General features: G+C 43.9%; 1 protein-coding gene across 1 annotated transcript in view; it reads right to left on the reverse strand.

Annotated features, from left to right (window-relative positions):
- Positions 1–319: 319 nt before the first annotated feature.
- Positions 320–25,973, reverse strand: part of ABCF1 (ATP binding cassette subfamily F member 1) — a 100,013-nt gene continuing 74,359 nt past the window's right edge. The window contains exons 21-29 of the mRNA XM_082264137.1: positions 24,436–24,548; positions 20,004–20,175; positions 18,809–18,883; positions 15,297–15,367; positions 15,181–15,213; positions 14,917–15,085; positions 3,901–3,965; positions 1,049–1,121; positions 320–665 (exon numbers count right to left, since the gene is read on the reverse strand). Of these exons, the coding sequence (XP_082120263.1) occupies positions 487–665; positions 1,049–1,121; positions 3,901–3,965; positions 14,917–15,085; positions 15,181–15,213; positions 15,297–15,367; positions 18,809–18,883; positions 20,004–20,175; positions 24,436–24,548 (950 nt within the window). The 3' untranslated portion in view covers positions 320–486. The remainder of the gene's footprint in view (positions 666–1,048; positions 1,122–3,900; positions 3,966–14,916; positions 15,086–15,180; positions 15,214–15,296; positions 15,368–18,808; positions 18,884–20,003; positions 20,176–24,435; positions 24,549–25,973) is intronic.

The following is a 25,973-nucleotide window of genomic DNA, read 5'->3' on the forward strand; positions in this document are numbered from 1 at the left end:
GGAGGGGGAGAAGAGAACTTCTGTTCAGGGCGCCGCAGCGCTCCGAGCGGAAGTGGGAGCGGGTACCTGTCAAAACTAGGTACCCGCTCCCCCCCCCCCCCCCCCCCCCAAAAAAATGACATGCCGAATGTGGCATGTCAGGGGGGTCAGGACTCCCTAAAGCGGAAGTTCCACTTTTGGGTGGAACTCCGCTTTAAGCATTATTAGGTCTTCCTCTGTGGACTACAGAACACCCCACATGTTATGGAGGAGTTCTGAAGTACTAACACTTTATGCCCCAGGGTGACAAGAATTAAATTTTTTATTTAGCGCCAAGCTCTTTTCAGCCAATATATAAATATTTATTTGCATTTTCCTCAATAACAAGGCAGCAGGATGGAATAAAAACAGAGATTTCTTCATCATTTTCTCAGGTTCAGGTGGGTCCATTGTAGGGGGGATCCATCACTCCCCGACTTGTGGCACGCTGTTCACCATCAGTCCATGTCACTCCTTGTCCTTGTCTTTAGACTTGTTGATCATCACCTCTCCCAAGCTCTCCAGGACCTCCCGCTTGTAGTCATCAAAGTCCCCTTCTATCTGGTTCACAGTCTTGTCTTCTACTACCCACAGCTGGCAGTTCGTCTCTGTAATGAGACGGGCATCGTGGCTGACTGTAATTACCGCTGTGGAGAGAGACAACATGGTCAGTGACGGCTGCAGGCCCTGAAACATATACTGGACAGCAGACAAGGCTTTTGCCAATATATTTTAAGGGAATTTGTTGATAAAGCATTAGGGGGCCTGCTGTCATCCCCACTTCACATCCTATTGAGTCACTGATCTTAAACAAGCACACAGTGTTAAAACTGACTTTACCCTTCTGGGTCAATAACTCAATAGTTAGTAGTGCAATATGGATGGGTGTCCGCAGCTTGCATCTGTTAAAACAAGCCTGTCCCTAACCCACCCCATATTTACTCCAGAACGTCCCTTCCCATGTATGTTATGGCAAACATTTGATAGGATATACCATATGTCTAACAAGAAACTGCAGTTGTGCACTTACCTCCTTTATATTCATTCACAGCCTCAGCTAAAGCATCAATGGATTCAATGTCCAAGTTATTTGTGGGTTCATCCTATTGTAGCCAGAAGAGAGGAACATTATTAAATGAACAGACGTCCCTTTTTTTTTTTGCGTCGTTTCTTGGACAATACCGGCAAATATACTACCAGCTAAATCAAATTTTAGATGTGGAACAGGAGAAACTGGGATCCATTTGCATAAGCATTACCATGAACTGCAGCAGCCATTACACTACAGGTACTCTTGAAGAGGAAATTAAACATTAACCACTTTACCACCGGAGGATTTTCCTGCTAAAAGACCAGGGGTTATTTTGCGATTTTTTACTGCGTGACTTTAACGGACAATCGCGCGGTCGTGCGACGCTGTACCTAAACGAATTTCACGTCCTTTTTTTCCCACAAACAGAGCTTTCTTTTGGTGGTATTTGATCACCTGTGCGATTTTTTGATCACGCGCTATAAACAAAAAAAGAGCGTAATTTTTGCAAAAACAACAATATTTTTCACTTTTTTTTATATGAAATTCCCCCAAAAAAAAATGTAAAAATCAAAATTTTTTAAAATTTTCGGCCAATTTGTTTTACGCTACCTATGTTTGGTAAAAAAAAAATCGCAAAAAGCGTATTTTGATTGGTTTGCGCAAAAGTTATCGCGTTTACTAACAAAGGGAAAGATTTTTGTCATTTTTGGTGTTTTTTTTTTTAACGAGTAATGGCGGCGATCTGCGATTTTTTTTGCGGTACTGCGACATTGCGGCGGACAGATCGGACCCTTGACTGACATTTTTGACACTTTTGGGGGTACCAGTGACATTACTGCAGTAATCAGTGCTATATATATGCACTGTTACTGCAAAAATGACACTGGCAGGGAAGGGGTTAACAGTATTGGACAGGGAGGGGTTAAGTGTGTCCTAGGGGCGTGATTCTAACTGTGTAGGGACATGTCTACTAGTGTAAAAACAAAGATCAACAGTTCTACATAGTAGAACTGTTTGATCTTCACTTTTACACAGGGAGAACTGACAGGTGGCTTGTTTACACAAGCCGCTCTGTCTTTCTCCCGCTGTAGCGGCGATCGTAGTGTGACCGGCGGACATCGGGTCCGCCAGTCACACTCCCGCACTCCTCCGTGAACGAGCCGAGGCGGGCGCGCGCCTCGGCGGGCGCGCGCCCGCCCGCTATTGGCTCTGGAAGGAGTGACAGGCGAGCGACGTAGACCTACGTCACTCTGCCTGGCCGGGGCCGACTGCCGCAGTAAATATACTGTGCGCAGTCGGCAAGCGGTTAAGGGTCCATGCATACTAGCAGTTTTAAGCACTTTGTTTCTGCTTCTGGAAGAAAACAGTGTTATCCTGTGTCCACGCACATTATTTTAGTTTTTATTTTTTTTTTATTTTTGCTGAAGCTTATTTTGTGTTTTTAAGAGCAATTTGTTAGCAGAAAAAAAAATCTGAAAGCTCCTAAATGCTGCTAAAAGCTGGCACAAAAAATACTATTATGAGTGTTTTTCTGGCTTTTTATTTTTTTCAGTTTATAGTGTGCATGGAGCCTAAAAGCTACTAATTTAACCTAAAGCGCTCAGAATACTAGAATTATTAATATTATACCAAAGACCTAGGAAAACTAGCTACTACTATATTTTGGTTTTAAGCTTCCAAAGGAAATGGCATGTGTATATCAGAGGACTAGGATACATACCCAAACGCATGCAAGGCCATAAAAATTAATTGACTTTCAAAAAATACATATGGTAAAACTATTAGAAACAGGCTTTTTTTTTTCTTTTTAAAAAACTTGGCAGATTATAAATGGTAACTGCTATTGTAGTGCTAATGCGAGGTCACTGGAAGATAAGAAACTTGGCAGGTTATAAATGGTAACTGCTATTACAGAGCTAATGCAAGGCCATTGGAAGATTAACAGTGCTGGCTTGTAATTAGTAGTTGCTACAGCACTCATTTGCTTCAAGCCATCTCCAGAAACGTGTGCAGTGGGAAGATTTGGTTTGACCTCATGTACTGACTCCAAACTTCAAAATGTGCAGAGTGTGAAGTCAGGCAGCAGACATGGAGCAATATCCCTAACACCCCAGCTAATGTCTTGGAAAAAAAGCTAAAGGTGGGAAACATAGATCCTTCATTAAATGGTAAGTAAAGTGTTGAGAAAAAAAAAAAAAAAAAAAAAGCTTTTCCCCTGCAAGGCAATGTTGTAATGTGCTAGTATGCATCATAGGGCTTCCCATCTTCACCTAGTCTTCCTTTCGGGTTTGCGCGCTCTGGGCATTTGAAAAGCCAAGCCGCAATGTTGTCACCCCCGAGTCACGCCTGTGGCACAACTCTCCTAATGGATAGCATTCTATCCTTAGGGCTCGGACTGCTTTATACGTAAAACGTCTCCAAAACAGTGCACGTTTAGAAGACATTCAGAGTACCTACAGGTAGGTCTTATTATAGCCTTACTTGTAGGTACAAGATAAACATAGGAGTTTACTACTGCTTTAAGAAGCCTGCACAGTTGTCTTAAAAGGCTGAATATTTAGATTCCTGCATATTATCAACCTAAGGCACATCTCCCAGGTAGTCCAAAGGCAATTGGTAAAGACGATGTTAAAAGCAATACCAGGTGGTGTGGTATTTCAATGTAAACCAGATAACAAGATGCTGACAGCTGCCAACAGCAACCATTCAAAGTTTAGAAAGTAAAAAAGGTGCATGTTTAGGACTTGTATTAATAGCTTTGGAAAACGTGTTGAAGCTACATTGCCCAGGTTAATCCCTTCCCCTCCCCAACTTTCGACTGTACTTTTCTGTAAAACTTTCTTACTCACCAAAATGAGGACATCTGGCTCCCGGCAACACAACTCTGCAAACACTACTCGGGCTTTCTGCCCTCCTGCAACAGAAATGCCGATAAATGTACAGTTTGTTTCTGATTAAATTAGAGATCTAGAAGCCATGTGTCATCTTAAACTAACATCCCTCAAAAAGGTTTTCTTCACCTACAGAGACACCACAAGTAAAACCTTGTACTGCAATTACTATAGGGTAGGGTAGAGTACCCAGTCACTAACTTAAAAGCATAGCAGGTAAAAGTATAGAAAAAGTATTTTAACCACTTAACCTCCATAAGGTTTTACCCCCTTAATGACCAGGGCATTTTTTGATTTTTAGCACTGCGCTACTTTAACTGGCAATTGCTCGGTCATGCAACACAAAGTACACAAATTAAATTTATAGATTTTGTATTTCACACAAATAGAGATTTCTGTTGGTGGCAATTGATCACTACTGCGTTTATTTTTGATTATATAAACAAAAAAGGCTTGAACATTTTGGAACTCCCCCCAATATTTTCTACTTTGTTATAAAATGTATCCAATAAAATCAAACGGATTCATACATTTAGGCCAAAATGTGGTCTGCTATACAGGGAGTGCAGAATTATTAGGCAAATGAGTATTTTTGAGGATTAATTTTATTATTGAACAACAACCATGTTCTCAATGAACCCAAAAAACTCATTAATATCAAAGCTGACTATTTTTGGAAGTAGTTTTTAGTTTTAGCTATTTTAGGGGGATATCTGTGTGTGCAGGTGACTATTACTGTGCATAATTATTAGGCAACTTAACAAAAATCAAAGATACAGTATACCCATTTCAATTATTTATTTTTACCAGTGAAACCAATATAACATCTCAACATTCACAAATATACCTTTTTGACATTCAAAACAAAACAAAAACAAATCAGTGACCAATATAGCCACCTTTCTTTGCAAGGACACTCAAAAGCCTGCCATCCATGGATTCTGTCAGTGTTTTGATCTGTTCACCATCAACATTGCGTGCAGCAGCAACCACAGCCTCCCAGACACTGTTCAGAGAGGTGTACTGTTTTCACTCCTTGTAAATCTCACATTTGATGATGGACCACAGGTTCTCAATGGGGTTCAGATCAGGTGAACAAGGAGGCCATGTCATTAGCTTTTCTTCTTTTATACCCTTTCTTGCCAGCCACGCTGTGGAGTACTTGGACGCGTGTGATGGAGCATTGTCCTGCATGAAAATCATGTTTTTCTTGAAGGATGCACACTTCTTCCTGTACCACTGCTTGAGGAAGGTGTCTTCCAGAAACTGGCAGTAGGACTGGGAGTTGAGCTTGACTCCATCCTCAACCCGAAAAGGCCCCACAAGCTCATCTTTGATGATACCAGCCCAAACCAGTACTCCACCTCCACCTTGCTGGCGTCTGAGTCGGACTGGAGGTCTCTGCCCTTTACCAATCCAGCCATGGGCCCATCCATCTGGCCCATCAAGACTCACTCTCATTTCATCAGTCCATAAAACCTTCAAAATCAGTCTTGAGAGGTTTCTTGGCCCAGTCTTGACGTTTCAGCTTGTGTGTCTTGTTCAGTGGTGGTCGTCTTTCAGCCTCTCTTACCTTGGCCATGTCTGAGTATTGCACACCTTGTGCTTTTGGGCACTCCAGTGATGTTGCAGCTCTGAAATATGGCCAAACTGGTGGCAAGTGGCATCTTGGCAGCTTCACGCTTGACTTTTCTCAGTTCATGGGCTGTTATTTTGCGCCTTGGTTTTTCCACACGCTTCTTGCGACCCTGTTGACTATTTTGAATGAAATGCTTGATTGTTCGATGATCACGCTTCAGAAGCTTTGCAATTTTAAGAGTGCTGCATCCCTCTTCAAGATATCTCACTATTTTTGACTTTTCTGAGCCTGTCAAGTCCTTCTTTTGACCCATTTTGCCCAAGGAAAGGAAGTTGCCTAATAATTATGCACACCTGATATAGGGTGTTGATGTCATTAGACCACACCCCTTCTCATTACAGAGATGCACATCACCTAATATGCTTAATTGGTAGTAGGCTTTCGAGCCTATACAGCTTTGAGTAAGACAACATGCATAAAGAGGATGATGTGGTCAAAATACTAATTTGCCTAATAATTCTGCACTCCCTGTATTTCGCAAATGCTGGCAGTGAACAGGGCTGATCCTGCTAATACTGCGTCTTTGGGGACACTATTAAAGTTCTGATCATGATCAATAAACTGACTTGTACAGACAACGTACTATTAATGGCAGTGATCAGCAACTTAAAGTGTTATTGGGCTAATGTGGCGGACAATCTGGAACTATCTGACATTGGCTGGTAGGGACACTGTATTAGTGTCACTAGTGACTTCAGTGATAATACTGTACACTCTAATGATGGCATTGAAAGGGTGACAGGGGTGATTGAGAGGGCAATCAAGGGGTTAACTGTGTGCCTAACAAGTGTATGTGTGCTGCTTTTACTCACAGATCTGGCTGGGATTATCTCCTTGCTTTCAGTTCTGAATGGCAGGGAGAAATCAAGCCAGAGCCCGTGTTTACAAAACACAGATCTGTGCTGTTATTGGCTACAGCCGATCAGCAGGTATACAGTCACAATTATTGGCTGTAACCTGGTGACAAACTCATGCTATGTCTAATCACAGCACAGGTCTGCAGGGGGTGTGCGCATGCGCGTCTCTAAACCAGGAAGGAAGAAATGAACTCTACAAGTATGTCGCTAGGGATGCTGCCCGCCAGAATGAAGGACAGCTCTGAGCCTGTTGGGGCTGCTGATTTCACATCCAAAGTAGCAGCACCCAGCAGCAATCTTAGGCCTTAATTCCCACCACTGTGTCACGCTTGTTACAGGTTTTTGGAACAGCAGCATAAGGCAGCCAATTCATTTAAATGGGCTGACAAATGCATCAAAAAGAATGATAGTAGATGTCCACCCTCACCAACGTGAAGAAGGTTTCGGAGCAGAGCCAGTGGACTTAGAGGAGAATTTGCCACAAAAGGAAGGACCATGATGACACCTTGAGGGGGCAAACAAAGTACTCATAAGGTAGAGGGGTCCCATTCAATAGGTAGATGTGATTGTGGATAGTCGGGTAGGAACCCCTTCACTCAGTTGGCACCCTAATGTATTCCTCATGGAAATTTCCAGAGATGAATTGAACTTCAAGGGGCATGCACAAAAGGCATTTTTTAAAAGGGCAGGGTCAGCCAACTAAGCTCTAAGTAATAAAAATCTGTGCGCACACACACACAAAAAAAAGACAAAAGGGACATTCTAGATGTCGTTTAGGTTAGGAATCTTATAAGTACTGTTAATAGCCAGAGAGGAACGTTCAGTAGTGAGGTGAAATAACTGCCAAATTTAAATGGGTAAATAGTTAAAAAAAAAAAAAAAAAAAAAAAAAGTACTTATAAGGTGGAATAGATAACACAAAGCTGAGGGAAAAAAATACTCAAGAGTGCAAATTACCCCATAATCTGAGCCTTCGAGAGCACTTTTGTGCTCAGCACTATGGCGTTTCTTGTGGGATAAGACAATTATATACAGTTTATAAACATGCCAGTAGATGTACATTTATTACAGTAACTGGTATGTAAAGGTATTAAGAAATCCTCTCTTACCTTGCCCTTGTCACTGGTCCCATTCAGGACCGAGTGTCCAAAGCAAACCTTAAAGGCCAGCCCAGAGGCCTGGGTATGGTTCCCAAGATATATATATCAAGGCTAACTGGTTAGAACACTGCTAGTGAGTCATAAGTCAATAAAGAAGTCCGATCTTGACAGAAATGTCAGATGAAGGCATTAAAAAGAAATCTGGTGAAAAATAAGGAGGAGAAGGGGTCCAAAAAAAATGAGATTTGTGACTTACTGTAAAATCTATTTTTCTGATGTTCATTGATGGACACAGCTCCTGATCTCCATAACCATTGTGTTATACTGCCCCCTACAGGAGTAGGACACTAAGCAGAAATAAACTTCTGGCTACACCCATGGGCAGTCCCAGGGGGTATACTCCCTCTCCCTGCTATAGTCAGTCAGGTTTGTTACAAGCAGTGTCAGGGGAATTAGAACTCCAGAGGGGTGGGTGCTGTGTCCGTCAATGTACATCAGAGAAACCTTTTGATCGCCCCTGGTGTTAACCCCTTCCCTGTCAATGTCATTAGTACAGTAAGTGCATATTTTTAGCACAGATTACTGTAGTAATGTCACTTATTCCCTCCAAAAGTGTAAAAACTGTTAGTTGTGTGTCCGATCTGTCTGCTGCAATGTCGCAGCCCCGCTAAAAATGGCTGATCGCTGCCGTGACTAATAAAAAAATAAAAAAAAAGACAAATCTTTACCCTAGTTTGTAGACGTGATAAACCAATCAATATACACGTATTGGGATTTTTTTTAACAAAAATATTTAACAGAATACAGATTGGCCTAAAATGATGAAAAAATTTGATTTTTTTCTTTATAGCAGAAAGTAAAAAATATTGTTTTTGAAGAATTGTCGCTCTTTTTTTGTTTATAGTGCAAAAAATAAAAATCACAGGAGGTAATCAAATGCCACCAAAAGAAATCTCTATTTAGGGGAAAAAAAAAAAAAAAAAAAGGACATCAATTTTATTTGGGTACAGCGTCACACAACTGATAACTGCGCAATTGTCAGTTAAAGTAAAGCAGTGCCGTATCACAAAAAATGGCCTGGTCATTAAGGGGGTAAAACCTTCTGGTCCAGAAGTGGTTAAACATGAGGGGTGGAAACAGCGAAAAAGAAATTCCCAAGGCTAAACTATAGCCAACCAGGTAAACAGGAGCTCAACCCAAACAACTGGAGCCCGCCTGAAAAGAATACTTCTTCCTCAAAGAGGACCAGGTTCTCTAAACAGCAGCCTTCAAAACATTGCGGCCAAAGAAAGCATCTGCAGATGCCAACACATCCACTTTATAGAACTTTATGAAAGTGTGCACCAACGACAAGGTGGCCGCCTTGCAAACCTGCGTCAGTGACGCCTGATGATGGAAGACCCAGTAGGCACCGAGCGTCCGAGTAGAGTGCTCATTAGCAGGGAAAGGAAGAACCTGATCCTTGAGTGAATAGGCCTGAATCACCGTCTGTCTGATCCATCTGGAAATTGTCGCAGAGGAAACAAAATAACCCTTTCCAAGGCCCATCCGTGAGCACAAATAGGGAGTCTGACATCCTAAAAGGCATGCAAGGCAATTTCCTTTGGATGCTTTTGGCCTGGGACACAGGGAAGGCAACACGAGATCTTCATTCAAATGAAAATCAGAGACAACCTTTGGAAGGAACGACGGACAGGGGCAGAGAACCGCCTTATCTCTGTGAACCACCAAGTAAGGTGAACGACAGGATAACGCCAAATCCGACACCCTGTGCGCATAGGTGATAGCCACCAAAAAGGCCACTTTCTGGGACAGCATAAGCAGGGGAATCTCCCGAAGATTCTCAAAGGGAAGCTTCTGGAGGACTGAGAGAGCACCAAATTGAGGTCCCAAGGTGGCAAGGGAGACTGCACTGGAGGGGCCAAGTGCCTAACTCCCTAAAGAAAAGAACGCACCAAGGAGTGTGTGGCCAAGGGCCACTGTAAAAAGACCACTAAGGCCGACACCTGGCCCTTGATCATACTCAAGGCCAGCTTCTGCTCAACCCCCCGTTGTAGGAAGGTCAAGATCTGAGCCACCGAAAAAAGCGAGGATGAACCCCAAGGGACTCGCACCACGCAATGTACGTCTTCCACGTACGATGGTAGATCTTTCTAGAAGTAGATTTCTTAAGCTTTTAACAGTGTTGGAATCACCGACTCAGACAAACCTCTATCCATCAGCACCTGGCATTCAACAGCCAAGCCACCAAAGGGAGCGACTGTAAAGCAGGATGGAAGATCAGTCCTTGGGACAGCAGATCCTCCCTGAGAGGAAGCTTCCAAGGAACGTCGGGTGACCAGATTTGCTTACCAAGCCTGGCGAGGCCAGTCTGGGGCCACTAGGATGACCAGAATCCCTTCTGCCTCGATCCTGCTTAGAAATGGTGGCAGAAGCTTGAGAGGAGGGCAGGCGTAAATCAGATGATCCTGACCCCACGGGGCCACCAGCACCACCGTGGAGTCCGCCAGAGAATCCCGTGACAGAGCCACAAATCTCTGCCCCTTTTTGTTGAGCCGAAACGCCAACAGATCCACCTCTGGGATGCCCCACCAGAGACACAACTGATGAAACACCTACGGATGAAGGAACCTTGGTCCAACCCATGTCGACAGAGATAGTCCACCTGCCAGTTTTCCACCCTGGGAATGTGTAAGGCGGAGAGGACTGGAACAAATCATTCTGCCCACCTTAGAATGCCGGCTACCTCCGAACCCGCTAGGACACTCCTTGTGCCCCCCTGGTGATTGACATAAGCAACTGCCGTGGCATTGTCCGATTGAATGCACACTGGATATCCCTGAAGACGATCTGTCCAATGTTCCAGGCACAGTCTGATTGCTCGTAATTCCAAGACACTGATCAATGTCCAGACCCCCCCAAGCAGAATTTTTGCCGAAGACGCCTCCCCAGCCGGACAGTCTGGCATCTGTGGTGACCAATGTTCAATACAAAGGGAGGAAGGATTTGCCCAGCTGAAGCGCCGGAGAACGAAACCACCATATCAGGGACTCTTCGTTTCCCGGCTCAGCCGGATCTGATTGTCCAGAGACTGCGGATTCTTGTCCCATTTGCCCAGAATCTCCCTTTGTAGGGACCTCATATGGAACTGTGCTAATGGTACCACCTCGAAGGTAGACACCATCAAGCTCAGCACCCGCATGCAAGTCTGGGGGATGACCATCTGCTGGACAGCAAAATACGAATTGCAGCCTGCAGTTTCTGGGAGTTTTTCCAGAGAAGGGAGCACTCCAGAGTAAGGCCCAAATAGTCCAGCTTTGTGGACAGAACCAGAGCACATTTCTGAAAAATCAGAATACAGCCGAACTCCCTCAGCATTCATATGGTGGTCTCCAGGTTTTCCACCAGAGCAGTAGTAGACTCCGCTCGCAGAAAGAGAAAGTCCAAGTAGCCCAGTACCACGATCTCCTGTTGGCGTAACAATGCTAGCACTGGGGCAAACTCTTTTGTGAAGACCCGAGGAGCAGAGGGGAGACCAAAGAGTAATGCCACTACTCTCCCCCCTGTGAGACCCTTGATGATGTCAGGCAATCTCCTTGAAAAGGAAGATCAGTCAAGGCCTTTTTAGAAGTTTGGTCCGCAAACCAGCATTTGAGCCAAAAAATACACAAAAGACCACTGCCGAAACAGAGAGCCTAGCAACTAGGGGAGCCGCATCCAAAGAGGCATCACCGATAAACTGCAGCCCCTGGACCCCTGGACCAATTGGTCCGCCAGCTCAGCAAAGACAGAAGGGAGCTGCTCCCCCTGCAAATGCTTAGCCCACTCGGTCAGAGTTTGTGACACCAGTGCAATGATAAATACCAGCTTCCTGAACCAGCCACAGTACACATAATGCGCGCCACAGCCTCCGCCTCCCTGTCATCTTGTTCCTTTAAGCCGGGGACTCTTCAACTGGAATCATAGTTGCCTTGTTCAATCTGGAGACGGACGGGTCCCCCACCGTAGAACAGTCCAATTTTTAAGAAGGGACTCCTCATAGGGGTACCGCATAGCAAACCACTTAGGGACCACAAGAGGACGTTTTGGCTGTTCCCACTCTTTAGCGACAATTCTGTCAAAATAGATAAAAGAAACACCTTTGTCGCTCTGGATGGGTGCCAAAGGGAACAGACGCCTCCATCGCAGCTTCAGCTGCGTCCTCAATTTTTAAGGTCTCACGCACAGATACAATCAAGTGCATCCACCAGTGCCTTTTCGTGGGTGGCTACAGAAGTGGAGGAATCAACCTCACTATCTGAGAACTCAGGGCGCCTAGTCGCAGACCCAACAGAATGGCACATGTCCGTGACGGCCGAATCAGATTTAGGATCTGAGAAGACGGATGAGGCAGGGGAAGGCGCTTTTTACTAGCCCACCACCCAAAAGCCATCTCCACCCAGGACACAAAGGACTCCAGGACCGCATTGATGGATGGTTGGGAACCGGAGGGCACCGCAGCCTCAGAGGAGATCAGGAGTGGAAATGTGCTCCAAAAGACTCCAGGAGTCAAATAGGGGGACCCCATAAAAAAAAGGTGTAAAAACACTGCTAAGGGACACCCCAACCGCATCGGCAGAACCACTCGGTCGCCAAGAACAGAGCACCCATTCGATCCTCAGCAGAGAGGGAGAGAACCCCACCAGACTCGCCACCCAGCAGAAACAAGCACCTGCAGCCACCATAATAATCTGCACTCCACGTGTGGCGATCAGGAATTGGAAAAGGTCCAGGAGTCAGCACCAGGGTATGAGGAGGGGCTCCCTCTGCCGAAATCGCCGCCCATAGGGCTCTACTGTCAAAGCCGCTGCTATTTTCGATGGCAAACCACCGCAAAATGGCCACTGGACTACACCAACATGACCGCCGTGCATTGAGCACATAGGCTGCCGCAAAATGGCGGCACCACAGGGCTCCCAGGAGGAATCCCTAGGCCTCAGAAAACGGGACAGGCAGGAAGGGGGGCCCCTGGCAGGAGCCCCCACCAGATGCAGCCCCCCCCCCCAGGAGATGTGGACCAGGCCCCCCCCACAGCCCCAGTGCAAGTAAAGGAGGGGGGATTGAGAGGGACCACCACGAGGGGGGGGGGACGCCTAACAGGAAGAAGGGAAACCCTGGGGTCCGACCGTCCCAAGGAGGGGCCCACGTCCACCCCAAAACCCTTCAGGGGAAAGGTGGGGACAGTTACCATACCAGGAACCAGGCAACACCGCTCCAGACAGAACCTCCTCTCCATCGTAATGGGGAGGCTGTCGGCCAGGAGGAATGGTGCGACTTGTCCGGAGGAGCTATGTCGCGGCCGACCTAGCACGGAGCTGAGGTCTGCGAGCTCTCGCTGGCCAGACTGGGGTGACCACTGGATCTAGATTATCCAGCCCGTTGCCCAGTCCGGCAGTTGATTGTAGATCTCACAGGAAAAAAACCATGAGAAAAAAAATCAATCTAGAAACAAAAAATTGCCAGGACCAGAGATGTCAGCAAGGAATTAGTTTTTTCCTGCCTAGTCAGGACCTGAGTACCAATAGCAGAGAGAGGGAGTATACCCCCTGGGACTGCCCATAGGCATAGCCAGATTTTTTTCTGCCTAGTGTCCTACTCCTGTAGGGGGCAGTATAACCAATGGTTAAGAAGATCAGGAGCGCTGTCCCTCAATAAATGAAAGAAAAAAAAAAAAAAAAAAAGGACACTAGCAAAACATTGGAATGGGCAGTGGTACAGGGATACACTGGGGGGCGGTCCCAGTAAGGCCTTTTACCAGTGTCCAATCACCTGAAGAAAGTAGCATACAACCATGGTCTAAGAATCAACTTCCCGTGTTTTGTACTGTAACAAATAGGATATCCATTTCCCCCCCACAATTTTTGGGGCTTGGTTTTAAAAAAATTATATAAAATGAATTTGCAGACAATGATGCATGAGAAAGTAAATTGTCAAACTATTAGGGCTTGGTAACACTTGCCAAAAAATGTAGCATTGACACGCTTTCTCAAAACACTCTGAATGCCAACCAAAGCATCGGTCACTAAATAAAATGGTTCCCTTACAGTCCTGTTCACACATTGAGTTTGCTTTGCTTCAAAAATTCTACCCCAGGTTACTTTCTTGGTGCTTCAAAGCGTCTCCAAAACTTCCATACAAGTCTATGACAAAGCTTGCTTACAGCACCTGAAGCTTTTGGAGGGGCTTTTATTCAGCATTAGTTACATAGTTAGTCCATTTAGAAAAAAAAAAAGTCCATCCAGCTTTGCTTTGGAGGTATTTCAGGTATGCGATATCCTAGGATGCACTGGGAAACCAACAAGCGAACCCAAAAGAGGTCATTAGCAGTTACTTTGGTTCATGTGTATATATACTGGAAGTGTCTAGTGCAGACATCACATCTGGTATGCAGTGTGGAGCAGAAGGAGTAGGCGTGGGGTAACTAGCAGACGTCACACCTGGTAAGCAACATGGGAACGCAAAAGCAGAAGGTGAACAGGGACCGGAGAGAGAGGGCTGAATGGCAGAGGATCAGCAGGGCTGGGGAAGCAGACCAGGAAAAACTAGCAAATGTCACATGTGGTGAGCAGCGTAAGAGCAATATAGTGGGAGGTGATTGGGGACCAGAGAGAGAGAGGAGCATCAGCAAACCAGAGGACCGGCAGAGCTGGGGGTAATACTGAGTGGGGCATGAGCAGGGAAGGGGGTACTACTGAGCAGGGGATCTGCTAAACGAGAGTAGTAATAAGCTAGGGACTTGCTGAGCAGGGGTACTAATGAGCTTGAGTTCTACTGGGCCCCATTAAAACAAAATCAACACACCGGGCATTTGCCAAGCTTCATTAAAGTTTTGAAAAAGCATCACCTACGCATCAAAAACGCATTTTGAAGTGGTAGGCGCTGTAATGTGTGTTAAAGTCGAAGCAAGTGTAAAGGAGCTCTTACAGCATTAAAAATTAAAATGTGGCCTGGTAACGAAGGGGTTTTACAGGCTGGTACGTACACCAGTGGTTAAGGACCGCTATAAAGGCTGCATGATCAACTTAAATAGTCATCTCATAAAAGCAGATTAAACATATTGTCACACAATTCTAAATCAGGCTAAGACCAATGGAAATATGGTGTGTGATAAAGGTGATCCTATGTAAATGTAGCCCTTGGTTTAGAACTACAATTATATCTATTGGGCAAAATGGACAGATATCACTTCTGAACTATCCAAGCAGCATGGTTTGAATAATATAGACATTCCAAAATGCATTAAGCAAAAGGTAAATAGACAGGTCCTCTTTGACAGAAAGCTAGTAGAGAGAGTGTGATGATCGAGATATACACAAGATTAAATTTAAAAAGTAGCCACCTGATAACTTGCAGATCTGTATGGTGTGAGCATGGCTCTCCAAACCAAACCTTCCCAGGCATTTCCTGGCATCCTGGTAAGGCAGATTGAAGTTCCGCTGAAGATATTCAGTTGCCGTCTCCTCCATGGTCAGCTGGTCTGCATATTGCTGATTAAAGAACCCAATTTTCTGAATTGAAAAAAAGAAAAATCAGCATCAACGGAAGAGCACATAAGAGGTAAGGCCCCAACATTTCCAATTCTGTTCTACAGACTAGCACTCACCAATCTATGATTCTTCCTCATTTCTCCTTTTGTCTGTAAAAGAAGACATGGAACACTCAGCTAACCAGTTACTGAAACTTACTGATGGACGCAGAGCAGTGGCAGGTTATACTTACAGGTGGGAGTTTTCCAGTTAAAAGTAACAGCAAAGTACTTTTTCCCACACCATTCGGGCCCACAATACAGACTAGGAAAAAAAAAAAGGCTAGATGTTAGCAGTCTTATGTATTCTTACAATACAGGGGCACAACCCTTTCTGCACAATGTATTTCGAGGTATATTTCAATATGTACCAACAGGCCCCACGCCTAAAAGCGGACAGGGCTCCAGTAGCTTTTCAGACAAAAAGGGGAGCAGGGTTCACACCAGCCCTCAACAAGAAGACTCAAAATAGAGAAGGCCTCCAAACTGCACCACCAATAATCAACAACTGTGGTTGAATCTGAACTTTACCTATAACTTGATAAAAATAATGTTCTTTAGCAAAGACTTTACATTCAAGATTATTGATTATGCTACCAAATTTCGTGTGTGCTGTAAATTGCCTCCAACATTGCTCCTGTTTCTTCTTGCTGGAGGCTGCCATTTTGCTGAAGCCAAGAGCCCTTGAACAGCAGTAAATCTTTAGGCTGTCAGCAGATCGGCCTCTACAAATTTGTCACATGGCCTAAACATAGAGAGCAACTGCGCTTGTGCAGAGCAGGGTGAGGCAGTGTATTACTGAATTTTAAACAGTATAGGCACTTATTTTTTAATGTTTTACATAGCTATACCTGCAAAAGGGGCCAGCCTGAAATGATTTAGCAGGACTTCATTTTCTGACTAAAGTTCTACTTTAAAAAAGAAATTAACCACTTAAGGACCGCCCACCATACATATACTGCAGAAAGACGGCCCTCAAGTGCAAAATCATGTACATGTACGTGATTTTTCTTTAGAGCTCTAGGGGGCGCGCGCGTGCCGCCCCGTCCCCACTGTGATTAGACACAGTATGAGCCATTCCACGGGTGGCCGCCGGCCTCCTGCGATTGTCAAGGAGACTGACAGAATGGCCGTGTGCCTATGTACACAAGGCAGACGGCTGTTCTGTCAGAAAGGAAGGGAGAGAGCGTGTGTTCCTAGTAATCAGAATCACAATCTCTCTCTCACTGCAGTCAGTCCATCCCCCCCCCCCCCCCCCACTTAGAAAACATTCCTTAAGAGCACACCTAACCCTTTGATCGCCCCTGATGTTAACTCCTTCCCTGCCAGTGTCATTTATACAGCAACAGTGCATATTATTTATCACTATACTGGTGTCACTGGCCCCAAAAACTGTCACTTAGTGTCAGATTTGTCCACCGCAATGTCACAGTCCCCTAAAAATTGCTGATCACCGCCATTACTAATAAAAAATAAATAAATTAAAAAAAAAGTCCATACATCTAGACCATAGTTTGTAAACACTATAACTTTTGTGCAAACCAATTAATATACGCCTTTTGGGATTTTCTTTTTACCAAAAATATGTGGCAGAATTCAAATTGGCCTAAACTGGTAAAAAAAAATTTAAAAAATCAAATTTTTTTTTATCGGGAATGTTTTATAGCAGAAAGTAAAAAAAGTTTTGTTTTTTTCAAAATTGTCGTCATTTTTTTTGTTTTTAGCACAAAAAATAAAAACCGCAGAGGTGATCAAATACCATCAAAAGAAAGCTCTATTTGTGGGTAACAGTGTCTATAATTGGGTGCGCACAACCGCGCAATTGTCAGTTAAAACAACGCAGTGCCGTATCACAAAAAATGGCCTGGTCATTAAGGGGGCAAAACCTTCTGGGGCTGTAGTGGTAAAGTGGTTGTAAAGCCACTTTGTTTTCTTTCTAGAACCCCCTGTGTTCAATTAAGTTATGTGCCCCAGTGTATGTGCTTTATAAAAAAATATGCAGCTTCATACCTTATTTCAGAGAGCCACTTGGCCCTCACAAGGCTGCCTGCCACTCTCCTCCCCCAATCTGAGAACTACAGTGGGAGGGACTGAGAATCAAGCGCTGACATCGCCAAGGAGGAGAGAAGGAGGGGAGGAGAGCGGTGGGCGGTCACAAGAGTGGTGCCCTGAAAAGAAGGCATGCTGCATATTTTTTATTAAGCAGATACACTGGGGTGTTTAACTTAATTGAACACAGGGGAATTTAGGAAAAAAAAAGTTATAGCAGCAGGAGGGGAGGGGTGAGGAGCAGAGCGGCACTGAGACTAGCTGACAAGCAAGCAGGGAGGGGGGAGAGAGCAGAGACAGTGAACCGACAGAGGCACGTAAACGGACCACGGTATCATGGATTAGCAGCCATGATAAAAGTGCTCAGTTTACAGAGGGGAGGGCAACACCACGCAGGATAAACCAGGTCATTTAGATTATAGGACGCAATAAATTACACAGCACAAGCACTGTGCTGCTATTCATGCTTTAAAGGAACAGAATAATTATTATTTTTTTTTTAGGGTCACAACTGATTTAATGTATTTAAATATTTTTTTCTTATTTATTCGGGTTAAAACATTTGGCAGGTTTTTATTTTAAGTATAAATATTCACATTTAATACTTTATACTGTATATACCTTACAGCCAATTAGTTAGTACAGTTGAGTGTGTTTTCTGTCGCCTTTGCATAGTTTACTGCTAAGCTATGAATAGTGTGCAATTTGATCTCGAGGAAAAGAAAAAACTGCACTCTAGGATAAAAGCCACGACTAAGATTTACAGTATCTCACAAAAGTGAGTACACCCGTAACATTTTTGTGAATATTTTATTATATATTTTCATGTGACAACAATGAAGAAATGACACTTGACAATGTAAAGTAGTAGCAAGATGACCACTGTCTTGCTAAAGAAGCTGAGGGTAAAGGTGATGGACTGGCCAAGCATGTCTCCAGACCTAAACCCTAATGAGTATCTGTGGGGCATCCTCAAATGGAAGGTGGAGGAGTGCAAGGTCTCTAACATCCACCAGCTCTATGATGTTGTTATGGAGGAGTGGAAGAGGACTTCAGTGGCAACCTGTGAAGCTCTGGTGAACTCCATGCCCAAAAGGGTTAAGGCAGTGCTGGAAAATAATGGTGGCCACACAAAATATTGACACGTTGAGCACAATTTGGACATTTATGACTGTGTGTTGAGTTATTTTGAGGGGACAGCAAATTTACACTGTTATACAAGCTGTACACTCACTACTTTACATTGTAGTGTCATTTCTTTAGCGTTGTCACATGAAAAGCTATAATAAAATACTGACAAAAATGTGAGGGGTGTACTCATTTTTGTGGGATACTGTATTCGGCAATCCAATGCATAGCAAGCCACCTGTATTTTAGTAAAAACAAATCTAAGCCTATCTCTTACTAAAAAAAGACCTCAAACCACCTCTCATTCATTAGCGTCAAGCATCATTTTCTGTTTTACACACAGAGGACTGATAGGCCCCAGGTCAACTTTGACACATTTTGCAGCATGGTACTATGCAAGTGTACCCCTCAAAAATAGACAGTGGCACACCTCTAGTACAGATACTAGGCAGCACCAGCCTGGAACGAGTGCTGAAATATCACTAGACCCTAATAACCTGAACTGGCTTTTGTGCGTGTTTAAACTCACTTCGAGAATCCATGTCTATGCCAAAATCCAGATTTTTAAACAAAAGCTTCTGTCCCGAATAGCCAAAATCCACACCTGAAATAAAGGAGAAGAAAAAAAAAAACAGGGTTAATCACTTGCCTACTGGGCCTCTGACACTTCGCTCATATATGTAAAAATCAGTTTTTTGCTAGAAAACTATTTAGAACCCCCAAACATTTTTTTTTTTTTTAGCATAGGCCTTTGAGAATAAAATAGCAGTTGTTTTTTTATGTCACAGGGTTTTGCCAAGCGGTTTTTCGAATGCAATCTTTTTGGGGGAAAAACTTTTTAATGAAAAAAAAAGCCACGATATATAACCCAATGTTTGGGTAAAATATGAAAGATGATGTTACGTCGAGTAAATAGATACCAAAGAGGTGATGCTTTAAAATTGCTCATGCTTGTAGAATGGCAGCAAACTACCGTACTTCATCTCCATAAGTGACGTTTTAAAAATTTCTACAAGTTACCAGTTTAGAGTTACAGAGGAGATCTAGTGCTAGACTTATTGCTCTCACACTGAAGTTTTCCTGATACCTCATGTGTGGTTTGAACAATGTTTACATATGTGGGCGTGACCTATGTATGCGTTCACCACTGCATGCTAACACAAGGGTCGGGGAGTTTTACATTTTTTTTCCCTTTATTCAATTTTTACACAGTCCCTTTAAATTTTTTTGGATCACTTTTATTGCCATTGCGAGAACTGTAAACATCCCTTGCAGTAGCAATACAGAATTACAGGTCCTTTTTATAGAGAGATCTGGGGTCTAAAAGACCCCAAATCTCTCCTCTACCTTTAAAAGCAAAAGATCAAAAAAAAAAAAAACAAAAAAAAAAAAAAAACACCCTTGTTTACAGGCCAGAGGAACCAGAAATGATTCCGGATGGGTCCCGGGCTTCATCGATTGATCGGGTAAGCCGGGAACCACCGGGAAGCCCCTCCCACTGCTTCTAAAAGTGATCCAGTGGCGAATTCACCACTCGGACCACTTTTATCTTGCAGAGAATCTCCAGCTGAAAAAAGTACCGGGGTTATGGTATATTGCTGCAGCCATAACCCTGGATGTCCACTTGGCGACAAGGACGTTATTTGTCTATGGCCCGACAAGTGGTTAATCATGACTGCATCCTGTAAAGGACAGGAAGATAGCGTAGTTCCAAGAACCCTTACCATGCAGGCCCAGGATAGGAGGGCTTAGGGGAGGAGGGTTCGGGAAGGTGAATTTCACTGTGTACTCCTTCGGTCTCTTCAGTAGCTCAGCTGCCTCATTAGCATCATCATCAGCTTTCTTCTTCTGACACTTCTGCTGCTTCCGAGTCAGAGCCTCCTTCGTCTGTTTCTCCTGCAGGACCAAACAGAAAAGGTGTGAAAAAAGGACAAGAAGCCTGGACAGAGAAATAAATTCCATGTTCATGGAGGCAGAAGAGTTAACACCTCTTCAGATTTGGGCCTACAGTCATGTGTCACATACTAGGCCACCACCAACTAATCTTAACACAAGACAGTCCTACCTTTAAAACAATGACAGAAGAGATCTGGGAGAAAATAAAGCATTATGGGTAGAAGGAAAGGAAAGGAACGGTGTTCCGTGAAAATTACCTACCCGTGAGAAAAACCTACCCCTCGTCACTTCCGGTGCCCGGCACTGTATGTAACGCAGCGGTTACATTAAAACAACTGTGCTGAAATACGAGTCATCTCCACTCCTGTCACTGTCACTTCCCTCATCTCGGATAGTAAATATAAAAGCGGCGGCGGCTGTATGAATACATAAATCACGGAGCCGAGAGCCGCTTTTATATTTACTATCCGAGAGCAGAGAAGTGACAGGCACAGGAGCGGAGATGACTCGTATTTCTGCACAGCTGTTTTATGTAACTGCCGCGTTGGTAGGTTTATTTCACGGTACACCGTGATCGTTTCATACTAGTGCGCATGCGCACTAGTAAGCTCCTCTGTTCTTCCATTAGGTATCCGGGGCTGTGAGCATGCGCACTGCTGCGCTGCTCAGCTGTTTCTGCCCGGAAGTGACGAGAGTAGGTAATTCTCACGGGGTAGGTAATTCTCACGTTACAACGGCAGTGTATAATACTAACTTTTAGAGGCTTTTGGCCTAACATGTAACAGGATATTGAATGCATTGCGTTTTTTTTAACATAGCTCTGACCCTATTTCTATACAATGAGTGTGCATAACCACTTTTAACAGCCACAGAAATGCCCTGTAAGCTCATGTAGCAGTCCATTACATGTGCTTATGAAGAAGTGCTTAATAAAATAGATTGGAAACCTGTCCAGGTCAAAGTGAAAAAATACAATAGGTGTAACCCCCCCCCTCCCCCCCCCCCAACCACCACAGATAAGCACCTCTCCATTAATGCACTCCTCTGCAGCTGGCCCAGTGCTTCTGGGTATGAGGGAGAATATAATCACCACTCCCTCTAGGCAGGGCCGCTGGTAGGGCAGTACAACCAGCCCCGTTGTACCGGGCCCGGTCCTATCAGCAACACTGTGGGGCTCGGGCAGCATTACTGTTTGTTGCTGCATCATTAAATAAAAAAAAATTGGGCTTGCTAAACCTCTACCCCGCTCCTACTTGTTTATGGAGCGAGGTTATACCATTTTCCTGGGCCCCATCAGGTCAACAGAGTGGCCCAGGTGCGCACAGAGAAGGAACTATTTCTTCATTTTCAGGGAGCATGTACACCATGCTTCCCTGCTACTCAATTAGTCCCGGCCGGCAGAGTGATACTATGATTCTGCGCCCAGCGCCTGCCACCAGTTCTCACTTGCTGAGATGTGAGGAGGCGGACAGGGAGCATCTGAAGAAAATCGTGGCTGCACTGGACACAGTGAGTGAATATTAGAGCACAGAATCCTCACTGTGTCCTATTATGCATCTCCCAGCACAGCAGGTTATCATTAGCATTACAAAAATCAAATGCAGCACAGTAAGCTGGTGCTCTATAATGGCTCTGTGTCACATGGCTGCTGAGGGTGCTGGCTTTGTTCTGGCTGTGCTGGGTTACAGTCTGTAACACTCAGTACAGCCAGAAGTTAACACAGTCAGCAAGCAGCCATGTGATAAAGCACCAGCTTACTGTGCTGTCGGTGATGATTTTTGCAATGCTAATGATCATAAGACAGTGTGATGCTTGTTTACACTTCAGTTGGGGGAGCAGTAAACGTGCAGTGGAGCTGCATTTTTACCACCCCCAAACCAATCCCCTTTAACCACTTCCTGTCCAGCGACGTATCAGCATGTCACTAGATTGGAAAGGTGATATTTGGGTTTTCCCTGCAGCAATGATGGAGAGATCATTTTTTAGCCCCAGAAATTCTGCACAAAGTAAATGTAATCCTAGTGGCCAAGAAGCCCCTGGATTACTTTTACAGGCAGTGGAAGGGGGTCCTACCCCTGCCTTTAAGATGAGACTAGTAGCATTAAGTTCCTGGGACACAGTGAGAGTGGTGGATGTCGTTCCGCCCACTGTGTGATGCCAGAAACCAGAAGCGACAAGGATTTCACTTCCGGTTTTGGTCTGATGTAAACAAGCCATTACCGGCTTGAACAAGCATCTGATCAAACCCATCTTGGTTTAATCAGATGCTTTGGGGGCCAGATATGGGGTCTAAAAGACTCCACATCTCTCAAAAAAAAGAGCACCAGTTAAGGCCCATGCTATCACAACGAATGATTTTTATTCCTTGTAAAAGCAAAAAAAGAAAGAAAAAAAAAAAAAATGAATGATACAGATTGAATTTATTAAAATTTTTAATAAAATAAAATTAAAAAGAAATTTAAACTGCCCTGCTCTTTGGTGCTTATGCGCAATTGCAAGCGCACACATTGGCCCCGCACGCATGTGTAAACAACAACAAACCTGCATTTTGTTTCCAGATGGGTCAGGGGTGGGGTCAAGGGCGTGGTTTAACGGCGTCCTGTCAAGTAGGCTGTACGGGGCCCTATAATTTCTAACAGTAGCCCTGCCTCTAGGCTCCGATATCACTCTTACAAAGGTTTTTTGGTGGTGGCGGCAACTGAATAGGTGGGGGATTACTGGAGAGATAAGTATCAGTGGGTTGGGGATGCATTACTCAGATTCTCCCTGAATAGGCAAAGTGAGTTTTTCTTGGACTGTGTTTCCCAGTTTTAGGGCTCTTTCACACGGGCGTTCCGTATGTCCGTTTTTCATCCCATCCGTTTGCGGATTAAAAACGGACATAATGCATCTCTATGTAAATACGGATGTCCATCCGCTGACATCCGTTTTTTTCGTCCGTTCAGTTTTTTTGAACGGAACTGAACCCTATTTTTTCTTCCGTTCAAAAAACGGAACGGACGCAAAAACGGATGTCAGTGGTGTCATCCTCTGACATCCCGTATTTACATAGAGATACATTATGTCCGTTTTTCATCCGCAAATGGATGGGATGAAAAACGGACATACGGACCGGATGACACAAGTGTCATCCGTGTCCGTTTCAAAAAAAAAAAAAAAAAGGAACTGATCGGGCATAAAAAAACTGAACGCCCGTGTGAAAGAGCCCTTATACACATGAAACTAAAGCGTGCAGTAAACACGCTTTGGAGAAATGTATGTTTAATAAGATCTATGAACTTTCTACAAGAACCTATAAGGATGTACACTCACCAGCCACTTTATTAGGTAAACCTGTTCAATTGCTTGGTAACAAAAATTGCTAATTAACCAATCACATGACAGCAACTCAATGCATTTAGGCATCCAGATGTGGTGAAGGTGGTGAGGGTGACTTGTTGAAGTTTAAACAGAGCATCAGAATGGGGAAGAAAGGGGATTTAAATTACTTTATCGAACTTTGAAGCAGATGGGCTACAGCAGCAAAAGACCACATCGGGTGCCACTCCTGTCAGCTAAGAACAAGAAACTGAGGATACAATTTGAACAGGCTCACCAAAATTGAACAATAGAAGATTGGAAAAATGTTGCCTGGTCTGAGGAGTCTCGATTTCAGCTGTGACATTCAGATGGTAGGGTCAGAATTTGGAGTAAACAACATGAAAGCATGGATCCATCCTGCCTTGTATCAACGGTTCAGGCTGGTGGTGTAATTGTGTGGGAATTTATTGGCCACTTTGGGCCTACCTGAGTATTGTTACGGACCATGTCCATCCCTTTATGACTAGTGTACCCATCTTCTGATGGCTCCTTCCAGCAGGATAATGCACCATGTCACACGGCTCAAATCATCTCACCATTGGTTTCTTGAACATGACAATGAGTCACCAGATCTCAATCCAATAGAGCACTTTTGGTATGTGGTGGAACAGGAGATTCGCATCATGGATGTGCAACCAACAAATCTTCAGCAACTGCGTAATATTATCATGTCAATATGGACCAAAATGTGAGGAATGTTTCCAACACCTTGTTGAATCTATGCCACGAAAAATTAAGGCAGTTCTGAAGTCAAAAGGGGGGTCCAACCCGGTAATAGCCAGGTGTACCTAATAAAGTGGCCGGTGAGTGTATATAACCTCAGTGAACACCTTTGTCTACTTGTTCCAGTAATGATTCAAATTGAAAAGATCCAGCCTCCTAACAATCACATCTACTCACCGCTTGCTTGGCAGATTTCCCTCCTGCCTTCAGATCCTTCAGTTTCTTTTCTTGCTTCTCATACTGCTTCAGCATCTCCTTCTGTTTCTGCTGGTACATCTTCTTAAATGCCACTAGAGAGACAAAAGCAGCAAATTAAGGCTTGCTACCTCATTTTTCTTCAGGGTGGAATAAAGTACAGTTTGGTGTCCATCTTCAACAATACTACGACAGTCAGGTGGCTAGATTTCCTAGTCAGTGTCAGCATTTTTTCTCTCTGCCATATATTCCATCAACAGTACACTAGTGTACGATCACACCAGTGAGGGCAGTTGAAAGGCACTAGACAGGCAAAGGCAAAAAATAAATAAATAAAAAACCGCAATACACATATATTGATTCGTTTGCGCAAAAGTTGTAGCATCTACAAGCTATGGTGTATATATACACTGGAAAATGTATTTATTTTTCTAATACTAGTAATGGCAGCGATGAATGACTTCTAGCAGGACTGCGACATTGCGGCGAACAATCTGACACTTTGTGGGAACCAGTGGCACTAATAGAGTGATCAGTACTAAAAATATATACGGTCACTGTACTAATGACACTGGCTGGAACCTGTTTAAACATCTAGGGCGATTACTAAGGAATTTGTACAGCACTCTGAACTTGCACCATAATGTAGGCTATGATACCCAACATTGATGCCTCACATACCTAAGTACACACAAAAAAAAAAAAAAAAAACACACACACACTCATATGTCTATTTCCCATAGACCCCTGGATATGACGCTGAGCACATACACTCAACTTCTTTGGTCGACCATGGTAAGGCCTGTTCTGAATGGAACCTGTCCTGGTAAACCGCTGTATGGGCTTGCCCACCGTGCTGAAGTTCAGTTTCAGGGTCCTAGCAATCTTCTTATAGCCTAGGCCATCTTTATGTAGAGCAACAATTCTTTTTTCAGATCCTCAGAGAGTTCTTTGCCATGAGGTGCTATGTTGAACTTCCAGTGACCAGTATGAGAGAGCGATAATACAAAATTTAAACACACCTGCTTCCCATTCACACCTGAGACCTTGTAACACTAATGAGTCACATGACACCGGGGAGGTAAAATGGCTAATTGGGCCCAATATGGACATTTCCACTTAGGGGTGTACTCACTTTTGTTGCCAGCTGTTTAGACAATAATGGCTGTGTGTTGAGTTATTTTGAGGGGACAGAAAATTTACACTGTTATACAAGCTGTACACTCACTACTTTACATTGTAGCAAAGTGTCATTTCTTCAGTGTTGTCACATGAAAAGATAGAATAAAATATTTACAAAAATGTGAGGGGTGTACTCACTTCTGTGAGAAATATACATACACACATATATACACACACACACACAGTGGATATGAAAAGTCTACACACCCCTGTTAAAATTTCAGGTTTCTGTGATGAGAAAAAAAAAAAGAGAAAGATAAAGCATTTCAGAATTTTTTCCACCTTTAATGTGACCTCTAAACCATACAACTCAGTTGTACAACAAACTGAAATCTTTT

Source organism: Pelophylax lessonae (genome assembly GCF_965119305.1).
Source record: "Pelophylax lessonae genome assembly, chromosome: 7".
Classification (NCBI taxonomy): domain Eukaryota; kingdom Metazoa; phylum Chordata; class Amphibia; order Anura; family Ranidae; genus Pelophylax; species Pelophylax lessonae.